This window comes from Oryctolagus cuniculus, chromosome 21 (genome assembly GCF_051225735.1).
Source record: "Oryctolagus cuniculus isolate XC-2025 breed Fujian yellow rabbit chromosome 21, ASM5122573v1, whole genome shotgun sequence".
NCBI classification, from domain to species: domain Eukaryota; kingdom Metazoa; phylum Chordata; class Mammalia; order Lagomorpha; family Leporidae; genus Oryctolagus; species Oryctolagus cuniculus.
This window is the reverse complement of record NC_142887.1, coordinates 13,382,039-13,395,412: the sequence shown is the minus strand read 5'-3', so window position 1 is coordinate 13,395,412 and position 13,374 is coordinate 13,382,039. Positions and strand designations below refer to the sequence as shown.

The 13,374-nt window shown below is 43.0% G+C and overlaps 1 protein-coding gene across 11 annotated transcripts in view; it reads left to right on the top strand.

The window, feature by feature from the left end:
- The window catches only part of TMEM116 (transmembrane protein 116), a 105,799-nt gene that overhangs the window by 7,113 nt on the left and 85,312 nt on the right, over positions 1-13,374 (top strand). For 3 of the 11 annotated variants that reach the window (XM_089323159.1, XM_089323155.1, XM_008272246.4), the window contains exons 3-4: positions 4,545-4,591; positions 5,666-5,729. In XM_089323159.1, the coding sequence (XP_089179285.1) occupies positions 4,545-4,591; positions 5,666-5,729 (111 nt within the window). Of the gene's footprint in view, positions 1-3,871; positions 4,037-4,544; positions 4,592-5,665; positions 5,730-8,878; positions 9,033-13,374 lie in introns of those variants that run through there. The other 8 variants (XM_089323157.1, XM_008272249.5, XM_051826837.3 and 5 more) reach the window with 7 other exon arrangements.

The window sequence follows — 13,374 nt, the reverse complement described above, 5'->3', positions numbered from 1 at the left end:
TCATGTGGTAACATATATCAGTAATTCTTTGCTTCTCATTGCTGATTATATGGATGTCCATTTTATTTATCCATTCACCAGCTGATTGACATTTGGAGTATTTCTACTTCTTTGTGTATTATGAATAATGCTAAATGCTAATGTGAACATTTGTGTCCCAAGTTTTTAGGTGGGCATATGTTTTCATTTCTCATAGTTATATACCTAGTAGACATGGGGATATTACAGCCAGAGACATCCTATTACCTGTTAAGGAACTGCCAAAGTAGCTGTACCATTTTACATTCCCATCAGCAGTGTAGGAGGATTCTTGTTTCTCTATGTCTTCATCAACATTTACTATAGTCTGTCTTTTTGATAATAGCCATCCTCATGGTTTTGAAATGGCATATCATTATGATTTTAATTTTGATTTCCCTAATGGCTACTGATGCTGTCTTTCCATGTTCTTGATCATCATTAGTGTGTGTGTGTGTATTTAAAGATTTATTTTATTTATTTGAAAGACAGAGTTACAGAGAGAGGTACAGACAGAGAGAGAGGTCTTCCATCTGATGGTTCACTCCCCAACTGGCTGCAACAGCCGGAACTGCGCTGATCCGAAGCCAGGAGCCAGGAGCTTCTTCCAGGTCTCCACATGGGTGCAGGGGCCCAAGGACTTGGGCCATCTCTGCTGCTTTCCCAGGCCACAGCAGAGAGCTGGATCAGAAGTGGAGCAGCAGGGACTGGAACCAGTGCCCATATGAGATGCCGGTGCTTCAGGCCAGGGCTTTAACCCACTGCGCCACAGCGCCGGCCCCTAGTATATATTTTTGAGAAGTCTCTATTTAAAAGTGTTTCCATTTTTTAGTTGGGTTCTTTTTATTATTGAATTGTAAAAATTCTTTATATGTCCTATATATAAGTCCTCTATCAGATACATGATTTACAAATGATTTCTGTGGAGTGTTTTTTCACTTTCTTCATGGTATCCTTGAAGCTCAAATTTTTAAAAATTTGAATAGCAATTTACCTGCTTATTTCTTTTGTTGCTTGTGATTTTAGTGTCATAATAATTAAGAAACAATTGCAGGGCCAGCCCTTTGGCATGGTGGGTAAAGCCACTGCCTGCAATGCTGACATCCCATATGGACGCCAGTTGGAATCCCAGCTGCTCCACTTCCAGTCCAGCTCTCTGCTATGGCCTGGGAAGGCAGCAGAAGATGGCCCAAGTCCTTTGGCCCCTGCACCCACGTGGGAGACCCGAAAGAGGCTCCTGGCTTCTGATTGGCACAACTCTGGCCGTTGCGGCCATCTGGGGAATGAACTAGTGGATAGAGGACCCATCCCCCCCCCCCCCCCCCCCCGTCTTTCTCTCTCTCTCTGCCTCTGACTCTCTGTTACTCTGCCTTTCAAATAAATAAATAAATATTTTTTAAAAATTGCCTGATCTAAAACCTGTACTGCTCTCTTCACTAGGTATGTGTTCTCTTTTCTATGCGTAAATGATCAAAGAGCTCCCATGAGGTCAAATTAATTTTAAAAATTGTCTTTCCCTGTTTTTCTGTTAAACAGCTTCCTGCTAGAGAAATGTGGTGATTAAAAGTGAGAACTCTTTTTGAGTCAGACTGAGTTTGAATGTTGGCATTACTTCCTGATGACTGCATCCTTGGAGAAATGATAACTTTTTTAAAAAATTTATTTATTTGAAAGGCAGAGTTATGGAGAGGGATAGGCAAAAGCAGCGAGAGAGCTTTGATCTGCTGGCTCACTCTCCAAATGGCCGCAACAGCCAGGACTGGGCCAGTCCGAAGCCAGGAGCTTCTTCCAGTTCTCCCACATGGGTGCAGGGGCCCAAGCACTTGGGCTAGCTTCTGCTACTTTCTCAGGTGCATTAGTAGGGAGCTGGATTGGAAGTGGAGCAACCTGGGCTCAAACAGGTGCCTGTATGGAATGCCAGCACAGCAGGTTGTGGCTTAACCCGTCTCCATAGCACTGGCTCCAGGGACAACATTTTTAAGCCTTGGTTCCTCATCTTTTTTTTTTTTTTTCTTTTTTAAAATTTATTTGAAAGAAAGAGGAGAGGCAGAGAGAGAGAGAGAGAGAGAGGTCTTCTATCCGATGGTTCACTCCCCAATTGGCCGCAGCTACGCCGATCTGAAGCCAGGAGCTTCTTCCAGGTCTCACACGTGGGTGCAGGGGTCCAAGGATTTGGGCTGTGTTCTACTGCTTTCCCAGGTCACAGCAGAGAGCTGGATTGGAAATGGAGCAGCCAGGTCTCGAACTGGGGCCCATATGGGATGCCGAGCTTCAGGCCAGGGCATTAACCGCTGCGCCACAGCACCGGCCCCAGTTTCTTCATCTTTAAAATGGGAATGATACTCTTTACCTCAAAGATTGTGTTAAGGATTTAAGTTTAATAAATACCTGTTCATTTTAATTGGTTTGTAAATAGTAGACAATTACATTAAATAAGAGCTAGGATGTGTCTGAACATACTATGGAGCTTTTTTTTTTAACAAAACGAGGAAAAGAAAAAAACAAAAAAAATCACTTATTTCATTGTTTGAGCTTGGGTTACCCTTCTGAGAAAGGAAGATGGCAAAATTGTGTTTCCAAAAATCTTCCAAAGGGGAAGAGTGCCAAATATACAGAAAATTAGTTTAGAGAGAAAAGGTAAAGACTAAATTCTCAAATGTTGGTAGGTGGTATAGACAGTTTGGAAGAGATGCCAAAGAGAAAGATTCTCCAGGGGTCATTATCTTATCAGGAGCAGTAGACTGATTTAGCGTGGCAGTTCTCTGAACAATTTGAGATTTGTTCTTGACTAACACAAGAGTCCTTTGTCGAAAGGCATCTTTTTATCACTTGATGAGACTGTCATTAGTCCACCTCGCCCTTGTAAAGTAGACATGATTAGAGGCTTCAAAACTCTTTAAGACCTTTTACTGTAGATTTCTGAATTTAAAACTTTCCTGGTATTTTTTGTATTTGTTTATCTAATAATGTAAGCAAAATTACTAAAATATACTTTCTCTGAACAATATCTAGTCTCCCACTCTAGACTATAATCTTAATAAAAATAAATGAGCCATATATTTAAGTTATTTCAGCAGTGTAAATGATTAATTTATAAGAAATATTTGTAGGATATATGAAAGTATGGCTGGATGAAAAATAAATGGTTTTATAAATTAGTTTTCTTCATTCTGTTTTCTCTTTCCTGCAGTTTTTCTCTAAATTTTACTAATCCTTCCAAACCTTATTTGAATGTCACTCTGCGTATACAATTGTTGTATGCAACTGAGTTGTTGATATTTGAGTTGTTGATATTCAAGCCATTTTTCTTGCTGTAATATAAAATCTTAGAAGGCTGGATCTGGATCTTATTTATCTTTGTAGCTCCCATAACTCACTGCATAAAGTTAATATTTAAACACAAGTATATTAAATGAATAATTTAATAATATATATTCTGGTGGGAATTTGGGGTTTGGGATATTTAAGGAGATGTTAGTGTTAAATATGACAAACAGCCTCTTTGCAGGTTTTCACTGGTATTACTAAAACTTTATTGACTGGATGAAATCTCCTGTGATGGCTTATGTCTCCAAATGGACAAATGCTTAGCAGCCCTCCGTTCTACCCCATTTCTTTTTCTCCTCTTTTTGCTGTTTTCTTACCTTCTCGCAGCTCTGTTTATCTTTTCATGCTGACTCATGCACTCTGCTTTTTATTACTTTTGCCTCTTGCCCCTTCTTGCAATTCCTAAGGCTTCTTACAACTTTGTTTCCTTGTCACCTGCCCTTTCTATTTTTGTTCTTTGTTTGCTTGGCTTTCTCCTCCTCTTGTCCCCACCTCTCTCCTTGCCCTCAAGGTACAGAGTAGAATTAGGTAGGGAGGAGCCCAGCTGGCCTAGGGGTGGAGCCTAAGCCACTGCTTAGAGATTCAGATCCTGACAGAGAAGGGTCAGCCGCTTCAGGGTAGTTGGAACTAAGATTCCTATGGCCTTCTCGCTGGAGGTTCACGTTCTAGAGGACAACTGGGACTTGGTAAGGTCAGAAGCTGTCCCCCTTTTCTTTTTTGCTCCCCATTTCTTCTTTCCTGTTCTGTATTTTTTACTCAGTCTCTCCATACTAAGTTTTCTTCTGTTTTGCTCTCATTTGCTGTTCCAGTTTTTGTCTATTTTTCTAGCTCTGTCAGTCAACTTTATTTAATATTTTTGTGCCTCTCTTGTTACCCATTCCTTACATCTGTCTATTCACTCTCAAAATTTTCCTGCCTCTTTTCCATTTTATTCTTCCTTTTATTAGTTTTCTCATTCACTTCTCTTTTTTCATTCAGTCATTTTCTTTCTATACCTTTAGTGAGGTTAAAAGGAGTACCCTGCTTTTATGAGAGAGAGAGTCTGTTTAGCCTTTTCACTCATTCTCAGACTTGGTAATGTTTTGATTAGGCCTTGGATACAATTTTGTGCTGCAGAGATAGTTAATAAATAGTGAACTTAGAGTAGGTTGAATATTAAATGTAAAAGGTTTAATTTCTCTCTTCCTTGTTTTACTTAGGTTTTTTCTGCAATACAATGGATACAGTTTGTCATGGCTACTCTGAGGTATGTTTATTTGATTTCATATATGAACTTAGTATTAAAAAGCCTGGAGAATTCTGCAGTTTTTTTTTTTCAGTCTTCCCCTGGGCATTTGCTTTTGTTCTTTAAGTTACAGAGAAATATATTAAACATGTTGGTAGAACATTAGCAACAATAACATCAAGAAAAAAGAAGATTGAGGAATGATATCTGAAAATCAGCAGATGACCTGATTAACAGGATTGATTGCAAAATCAATGGCAAAGGGTTCGCTTTGGCAGCACAAAGAAGTTTAATATGGTCCCTCCACAGGATGACATGCAGATTTGTGAAACATTCCTTTTTTTAATGTTTGATTTCATTTACTTGAAAGGGAGAGAGAGAACTTCTATTTGTTGGTTTACTCCCCAGGTGCCCTAAATAGCCAGGTCTGAATCAGGCTGAAACCAGGAGTCCAGAATTCAGTCCGGGAGCTAACACTGTGGTGTAGCAGGTTAAGCCTCTGCCTGAAGTGTTGGCATCCCATTTGGGTATATGGGTGCCAATTTGTGTCCCAGCTGCTCCTCTTCTGATTCAGCTCTCTGTTGATGGCCTTAGAAAGCGGTGGAAGATGGCCTAAATGCTTGGGTCCCTGTACCCATGTAGGAGACCTGGAAGAAACTGCTAGCTGCTGGCTTTGGATCGGCCCAGCTCTGGCAATTGCGGCCATTTGGGGAGTGAACCAGTGGATGGAAGACCTCTCTCTGTTTCACCCTCTGTCAGTAACTCTGCCTCTCATATAAATAAATAAATCTTTTTTAAAAAAATAGAATTCAATCCGATTCTCCCCTGTGGGTAGCAGAGCATTTGAGCCATCACCTGATTCCTCTCAGAATTCATTAGCACGAGGCTAGATCAGAAATGGAATAGTCAGGACTTAAATTGGTACAATATGGGATGTGGGAATCTCAAGTGGCCTCTTAATCCTTTGTGCTTGGATATAATCCACATTTTTTAAAAAGCACAGTTTATTTTACATTAGTTACAAATTTTAAAAACTTGGCAAAAATGAAAGAACCTCATTGTCCTATTTTAATGACCATCTTCTATCTCTTCCAGCATTATAGGTTCAAGTTCACTTATTGCTTATTCTGTATTCCAGAATATACAGAAATCTGCAGAGGTGAGCACTCTCTTTATGTTGGATCTGAACTTGTAGTGACTTAGCCTTTGAACTAAGGAACAGATAGTTGGAATGATGGGATAATTGTATGAATTACTTACAAATTTGTCATTTTAATAGACTGAGATATCTTAGGCGCTATTATAGAACTCCTTTTTATTTTAGGTAATTATTTTAACTATAGCTTTGAATTCTGAGAGATTACTACATGTGGATTTATTTGATATGCATCAATTATTAAGGTTAAGGAAACAGTATTTTTTAAAATATATTGCTTTGTTTTTTAAGATTTGTTTATTTAAAAGAGTTACAGAGAGGCAGAGAGAGAGGGAGGGAGAGAGAGAGAGGGAGAGAGGTCTTCCATCCACTAGTTCACTCCCCAAATGGCCGCTGATCCGAAGCCAGGATCCAGGAGCTTCTTCCAGGTCTCCCACGTGGGTGCAAGGGCCCAAGGACTTGAGCCATCCTCTGCTGCTTTCCCAGGTGCATTAGCAGAGAGCTGCATAGGAAGTGGAGCAGCCGGGACTCACACTGGCATCCATATGGAATGCCAGCAAGCACTGTAGGTGGCGGCTTTACCCGCAACACCACAGCACCAGCCCTGGAAACAGTATTTTCTGAAGTCTGTTCACTCTAAGCATGGGAGAATTCTGCCTATAGATGAGATTTCCTTTTTCTTTTTTCCTTTTATTTTTTTGAAAGGCAGAGTTATAGAGAGAGGGAGAGAAAGAGAGAGAGAGATCTTCCACTCACTGGTTCACTCCCCAAATGGCTGCCATGGATGGGGCTAGTCCAGGCTAGAGCCAGGACCCTGGAATTCTATCTAGGTTTCTCATGTGGGTGCAGGGCCCCAAGTTCTTGGCCATTTTCACTGTTTTCCCAAGCACATTAATAGGGAGCTGCATCAGATGGAAGACTTCTCCTTCTCTCTGTGTAACTCTGACTTTCAAACAAATAAATACATCTTAAAAAAAAAGAAGAAGAAGAAGTAGAACAGCTGGAACTTGAACTGGCACTCACAAGGAGTGCCAGCAAGTTTTCCGATTTTGATACCTTAGGAAAATTGCTGGTGAAACTAGGAGATAGTTCAAAGACTTTGCAATATGAAAGATATTTGTTTTGCTGCTCTGGCCTTCAAGGCAATTACAATTTAACGGTTGAAAAAAAAAAAAACCAAAATACAACCTTTGTAAAACTATTTATAGGGGCTGGCGCTGTGGTGTAGTAGGTTAAGCCTCCTCCTGCAGCACCAGCATCCCATGTGGGCACTGGTTCACGTTCTGGCTACTCTCTTCTGATCCAGCTCTCTGGTATGGCCTGGGAAAGCAGTAGAAGATGGCTCAAGTGCTCGGGCCCTTGAACCCACATGGGAGACCCAAAAAAGCTCCTGGTTTCCGATCGTCCCAGCTCTGGCCATTGTGGATATTTAGGGAGTGAACCATCTGATTGAAGACCTTTTTCTCTATTCTCTCTCTCTCTCTCTCTCTCTCTCTCTGCCTTTCAAATAAATAAATGAAATCTTAAAAAAAACCTATTTATACTAAAAAGATTAAGTTAAGGGGTCCAGCGTTGTGGCACAGTGGGGTAAGCTGCCAACTGCAATGCTGGCATTCCTATATGGACTCCTGTTCAAGTCCCAGCTGCTCCACTTCAGATCCAGCTAAAATGCCTAGGATAGCATCAGAAGATGGCCTGACTGCTTGGAACCCTGTCACCCATGTGAGAGACTTGGATAGGGTTCCTGACTCCTGGCTTCCACTTGGTCTAGCCCTGGTTGTCATATCCATTTGGGGAGTGAAACAGTGGATGGAAAATCTGTCTCTCCCTCTCCCTCTAACTCTGCTTTTCAAATAAATAAATAAAACTTTAAAAAAAAAAAGAGACCAAGTTAAAAAGAATGCATGACTCTTAGAGTATATTAAAATATTTACATTTGCTAATTCAGTAAAAATTTTAAGAGAAATGTAACAACTATTTAACCAGGCCAAATAACACAAAACTAGGTAAAACATAGTTTAGGACATGTATGGGAGAGCTTCTGTACATGGAAAGTGCCACTGGGTGTTGTTGGGCTCATTTTAATAATAAAAGAAGCCCCAGCCAGCGCTGCGGCTCACTAGGCTAATGCGGCGCCGCTGCGCCGGCACACCGGGTTCTAGTCCCGGTCGGGGCGCCGGATTCTGTCCCGGTTGCCCCTCTTCCAGGCCAACTCTCTGCTGTGGCCCGGGAGTGCAGTGGAGGATGGCCCAAGTGCTTGGGCCCTGCACCCACATGGGAGACCAGGAGAGGCACCTGGCTCCTGCCATCGGATCAGCGCGGTGCGCCAGCTGTAGCGAGCTGGCTGCTGCGGCCATTGGAGGGTGAACCAATGGCAAAGGAAGACCTTTCTCTCTGTCTCTCTCTCTCACTGTCTACTCTGCCTGTCAAAAAATAAAAAAAATAAAAAAATAATAATAAAAGAAGCCCCTATCTATGGAATATTTACTATGTTCCAGCTATGCTGAGGGCTTTACATACATTATCTCTTGTTGGTCCTCATCAGTTTCCTATCATAAGGATGGCCTCTTTCACAGATGAGAGAGCTGAAGCTTACATTCAGAAAATAACTCATTTGGGCCGGCGCCGCGGCTCACTAGGCTAATCCTCCGCCTAGCGGCGCCGGCACACCGGGTTCTAGTCCCGGTCGGGGCGCCGGATTCTGTCCCGGTTGCCCCTCTTCCAGGCCAGCTCTCTGCTGTGGCCCGGGAGTGCAGTGGAGGATGGCCCAAAGTGCTTGGGCCCTGCACCCACATGGGAGACCAGGAGAGGCACCTGGCTCCTGCCATCGGATCAGCGCGGTGCGCCGGCTGTAGCGAGCTGGCTGCTGCGGCCATTGGAGGGTGAACCAACAGCAAAGGAAGACCTTTCTCTCTGTCTCTCTCTCTCACTGTCCACTTTGCCTGTCAAAAAAAAAAAAAAAAAAAAAAAAGGAAAATAACTCATTTGGGTTAGGCAGTAAGTAGCAGAGCAGGGATTTTTCAAAAATTCATACTGTTAACTACAGTTCCCCTCCAAATTAAACATTATTTTAGTATGTAGTATATTCTTGACACATGTTCTCAGTGCTTTAAACACATTTGTCATTTAATTCTCTCTCTCTTTTTTTAAAGATTTATTTATTTATTTAAAAGGCAGAGTTAGAGAGAGAGACAGAGACCGAGAGACCGAGACCGATCTTCCATCCACTGGCTCACTCCCCAAATGGCCAGGGCTGGGCCAGACCAAAGCTGGGAGCCAGGAGATTCCTCCAGGTCTCCCATATGGGTGAGTACAGGAGCCCAAACACTTGGGGCATATTCTGCTGCTTTCCCAGGCACATTAGCAGAGAGCTGGATTGAAAGTAAAACAGCGGAGTTGAACTGGATCCCATATGGGATGCCGGCATGGCAGACAGCCTCTTAACTTGCTATACTACAGCACAGGCTGGGTCATTTAATTCTTAAAATAACTCTGAGTTAGATAAGATTAGCCTGATGTTTTAAACAAGGAAATGGAATCCTAGTAAAGTTGAAGAACTTTCCTCAGGCCTTACAGCTCTTATGTGTTAGAACTGAAATTTGAGAGCAGACTTGTCTCATTCCAAAGCTTCTCCTCATACTTACTTATCAAACTACTAGAATATATTGCCTAATCAAAAAATTTTGAAGTTTCAGCGGTAGAGTGTAACTTTGTAAGTAAAACTGAAAAGCAGAAATCATGATACCGTATTGTTATTATCTACTAAGATAATTGAATACAAATCATCTTCTGTGATTCAGATTTCCCCCATGTTTATTTGAGTCCAGATGTGACAAAATTGAGAAACCTAAGCCTTATCTGTGGAGTAGTTTCTCAGCCTCTGCTCTATGGACCTTTTTAGCTAGGTAATTGTTGTAGGGTGTAATCCTGTACATTAACAGCCTTTAACCATGAGATGCTAGTGACAAACTTTCCTTACCTCAGATGTGACTACTAAAAATACCTTCAAACATTGACAGGTGTCCCTGGGGCAGGGTGATAGTGGTGGTGAAAAATCACTCCTGGCTGAGAGCCACTTTGTTCAAAGATGACCTTCAGGCATGGCAGCGGGATAGGGCTTCATAAGGATTTAGGGTCTAGTTTAACTTAGGCTGTGTTCTTTTCTCTAGCTTCAGTTCTCAGGCCTTTCACATTACCAGGGCCTGAAGGATCTCAGCAACTACATTGTTAAGTGAGTCCCACACATTTTATTTTTTTGAGGCCCATGAAAGCTTCTGATTCTTCCAGGTAAAAATTTCAGCCATACTCAAATGCTTTCCTTTTTTCTTTCTTTTTTTTTTTTTGACCAAAGAATATATATTTTTTAAAGATTTTTATTAATTTATTTGACAGGTAGAGTTACAGATGATTAGAGAGAGAGACAGAGAGAAAGGTCTTCCTTCCATTGGTTCACCCCCCAAATGGCCACAATGGCTGGAGCTATGCCAATCAGAAGCCAGGAACCAGGTGCCTCCTCCTAGTCTCCCATGCAGGTACAGGGGCCCAAGCACTTGGGCCATGCTCCACTGTCTTTCTGGGCCACAGCAGGGAGCTGGACTGGAAGAAGAGCGACCGGGACTAGAACCAAGTGCCCATATGGGATGCTGGCGCCTAAGCCGGAGGATTAACCCAGGATGTGCCACTGCACCAGCCCCCAAAGAATATATTTTTAAAAAATATTTATTATTTTATTTGAAAGGCAGATTACAGAGAGGTAGAGAGAGACACAGAGGCATGGCGGGGTGGGGGTGGGTGGTCTTCCATCTGCTGGTTCACTCCCCAAATGGCCATAATGGCCGGAGCTGGGCTGATCCAAAACCAGGAGCCAGGAGCTTCTTCCGGGTCTCCCATGTGGGTGCAGGGAAACAAACACTTGGGCCATCTTCCACTGCTTTCCCAGGCCATAACAGAGAGCTGGATTGAAAGTGGAGCAGCTGGGACACAAACTGGCACCATATGGGATGCTGGCACTGCAGGCAGTGGCTTTACCTGCTACACCACAGCCCCAGTCCCCAAAGAACATTTTTAACAACGAAAGTGCTTGGAAGATAAAATCTGAAAAAAGGTCTACTAAATTTTTACAAATCGAAGTAAGTTGGAGACATCCATGAGAAATCTTTCCAGGGCTAGCTGATTAGACAGTAACTCTGGGGGCAATCTGATGGGAGAAGCAATCTAATTCAGTCCATGGTTAAAACAAAACAAAAAAATTAAAGCAGATACACTTTACTGCACATGTGTGATTTTCCTTGAAATTTTTTTTAAAAAGGTTTACTTTATTTGAAAGACAGTTACAGAGAGAGGTAGAGAGAGAGAGAGAGAAAGAAAGAAAGAAAAGTCTTCTATCTGCTGGTTTACTTCCCAGATGGCTGCAGCATCAGAACTGAGCCAGTCCAAAGCCAGGAGCCAGGAGCTTCCTCCGAGTCTCCCACATGGGTGCAGGGACCCAAGGAATTGGGCCATCTGCTTTCTCAGGCTACAGCAGGGAGCAGAATTCGAAGTAGAACAACCAGAACTAGAACCAGTACCCATATAGCACACCAGTACTACAGGCCAGGGTTATTTATTTATTTATTTACTTACTGACAGGCAGAGTTAGAGAGAGAGAGAGACAGAGAGAAAGATCTTCCTTTTCCGTTGGTTCACCCCCCAAATGGCCACCATGGCCGGTGTGCTGCGGCTGGCGCACTGCGCCGATCCAAAGCCAGGAGCCAGGTGCTTTCTCCTGGTCTCCCATGCAGGTGCAGGGCCAGGGCCCAAGCACTTGGGCCATCCTCCACTGACAGGCCAGGGTTTTAACCTGCTGTGCCACAGCACTGGCCCCTTGAAATTTTTTTTTAATTTATTTATTTTAAAGACAGAGTTGCAGAGAGAGGTAGAGACAGAGAGAGAGAGAGGTCTTCCATCCACTGGTTCACTCCCCAGATGGCTGCAATGGCCAGAGTTGTGCCGATCCAAAGCCAGGAGTTTCTTCTGGGTTTCCCATGTGGATGCAGGGGCCCAAGGACATGGGCCATCTTCTACTGCTTTCCCAGGCCATAGCAGAGACCTGGATCAGAAGAGGAGTGAACCGGCACCCACATGGGATGCCTGTGCCTCAGGCCAGGGCTTTAACCCACTGCGCCACAGCACCGGCCCCTTGAAATTCTTTTTTTAAAAAATTTTTATTTATGTGAGAGGCAGAGAGAGACACATAGACAGATAGAGCTCCCTTTCACTGATTCACTCCTCAAAGGCCAGCTACAGCTAGGGCTACTGCAGACTACAGCCAGGAGCCAGGAACTCAATCCATCTTTTCCATGTGGGTGGCAGGGACTCAAGTACTTGAGCCATCACCTGCTGCCTTTCAGGGTCTGTATTTGCAGGAAGCTGGAATCCAGAGCAGAGCCAGGACCCAAACCTAGGCACTACGATTTAGCCAAAAATTTCTTATCCACTATGTCAAAAATCTTTCCCCACAAATTCTTTGTAATTTGATTTCACTTAAGAAGAAATGCTGAAAAGCAGTATTTTAGAAGATCATTGATACGTGGATCTCTCTGCTTACTCGCATAGACCTGGACCTAGAACTTCCCTAGAGAAAACCTTTCACACAATGTATTTTTTTCCAGTCCTTTTGTTCTACTTTTGATTTATATTAAAGACAAGTGCAAATACATATATATGTGTGTTTTTTTTGAAAAAGAGTTTTTGCTTTCATGTTTAACACCATGAATTTCTTTCTTTTTTTCTTCCCTCCCCTCCCCTCCCCTTTCTCTCCCCTCCCCTCCCCTCCCCTCCCCTCCCCTCCCCTCCCCTCCCCTCCCCTTCCTTTCTCTCCCCTCCCCTCCTCTCCCCTTCTCTTCCCTTCCCTTCTTTCTTTTCTTTCTTTTTGTAAAGATTTTTTATTTAAGAGAGAGAGTAACAGACAGAGAAAGGGAGAGACACAGAGATGTCTTCCATTTACTGGTTCACTCCCCAGATGGTCACAGTGGCCAGAACTGGGCCAATCTGAAGCCAAGATCCAGGAGCTTCTTCCAAATCTCCCACGCAAGTGCAGGGGCCCAAGTACTTGGGCCATCTTCTACTGCTCTCCCAGCCCATAGCAGAGAGCTAGATCAGAAGAGGAGCAGCTGGAACATGAACCAGTGCCCATATGTGATGCTGACACCACAGGCAGAGGCTTAGCCTACTATGCCACAGGGCTGGTATAAGACCATGTTTTATACTTTTAAAATTTTCCTTATTACCAAGAACTCTATTGATTTATTTTCCTTAAAAGGTTGCACTATACTTTTTTTTTTAAGATTGATTTTATTCATTTTGGAAGTCAGAGTTACAGAGAGAGAGAAGAGAGATCTTCCATCTGCTGATTCACTCCCCAGATGGCTGCAATGGCCAGAGCTGGGACAGACCAAATCCAGGAAGTAGGAATTTCATCTGGATCTCCCACAAAGGTGGCAGGTACCCAGATACTTGGGCCATCCTCTACTGCTTTCCCAGGCCATAGCAGAGAGCTGGATCGGAAGTGGAGCAGCCAGGGCACAAACTAGAATCCATATGGGATTCTGGCATCACAGGTGGCAACTTTACCTGATACATCACAATGCTGACCCCTACTGTATGTTTC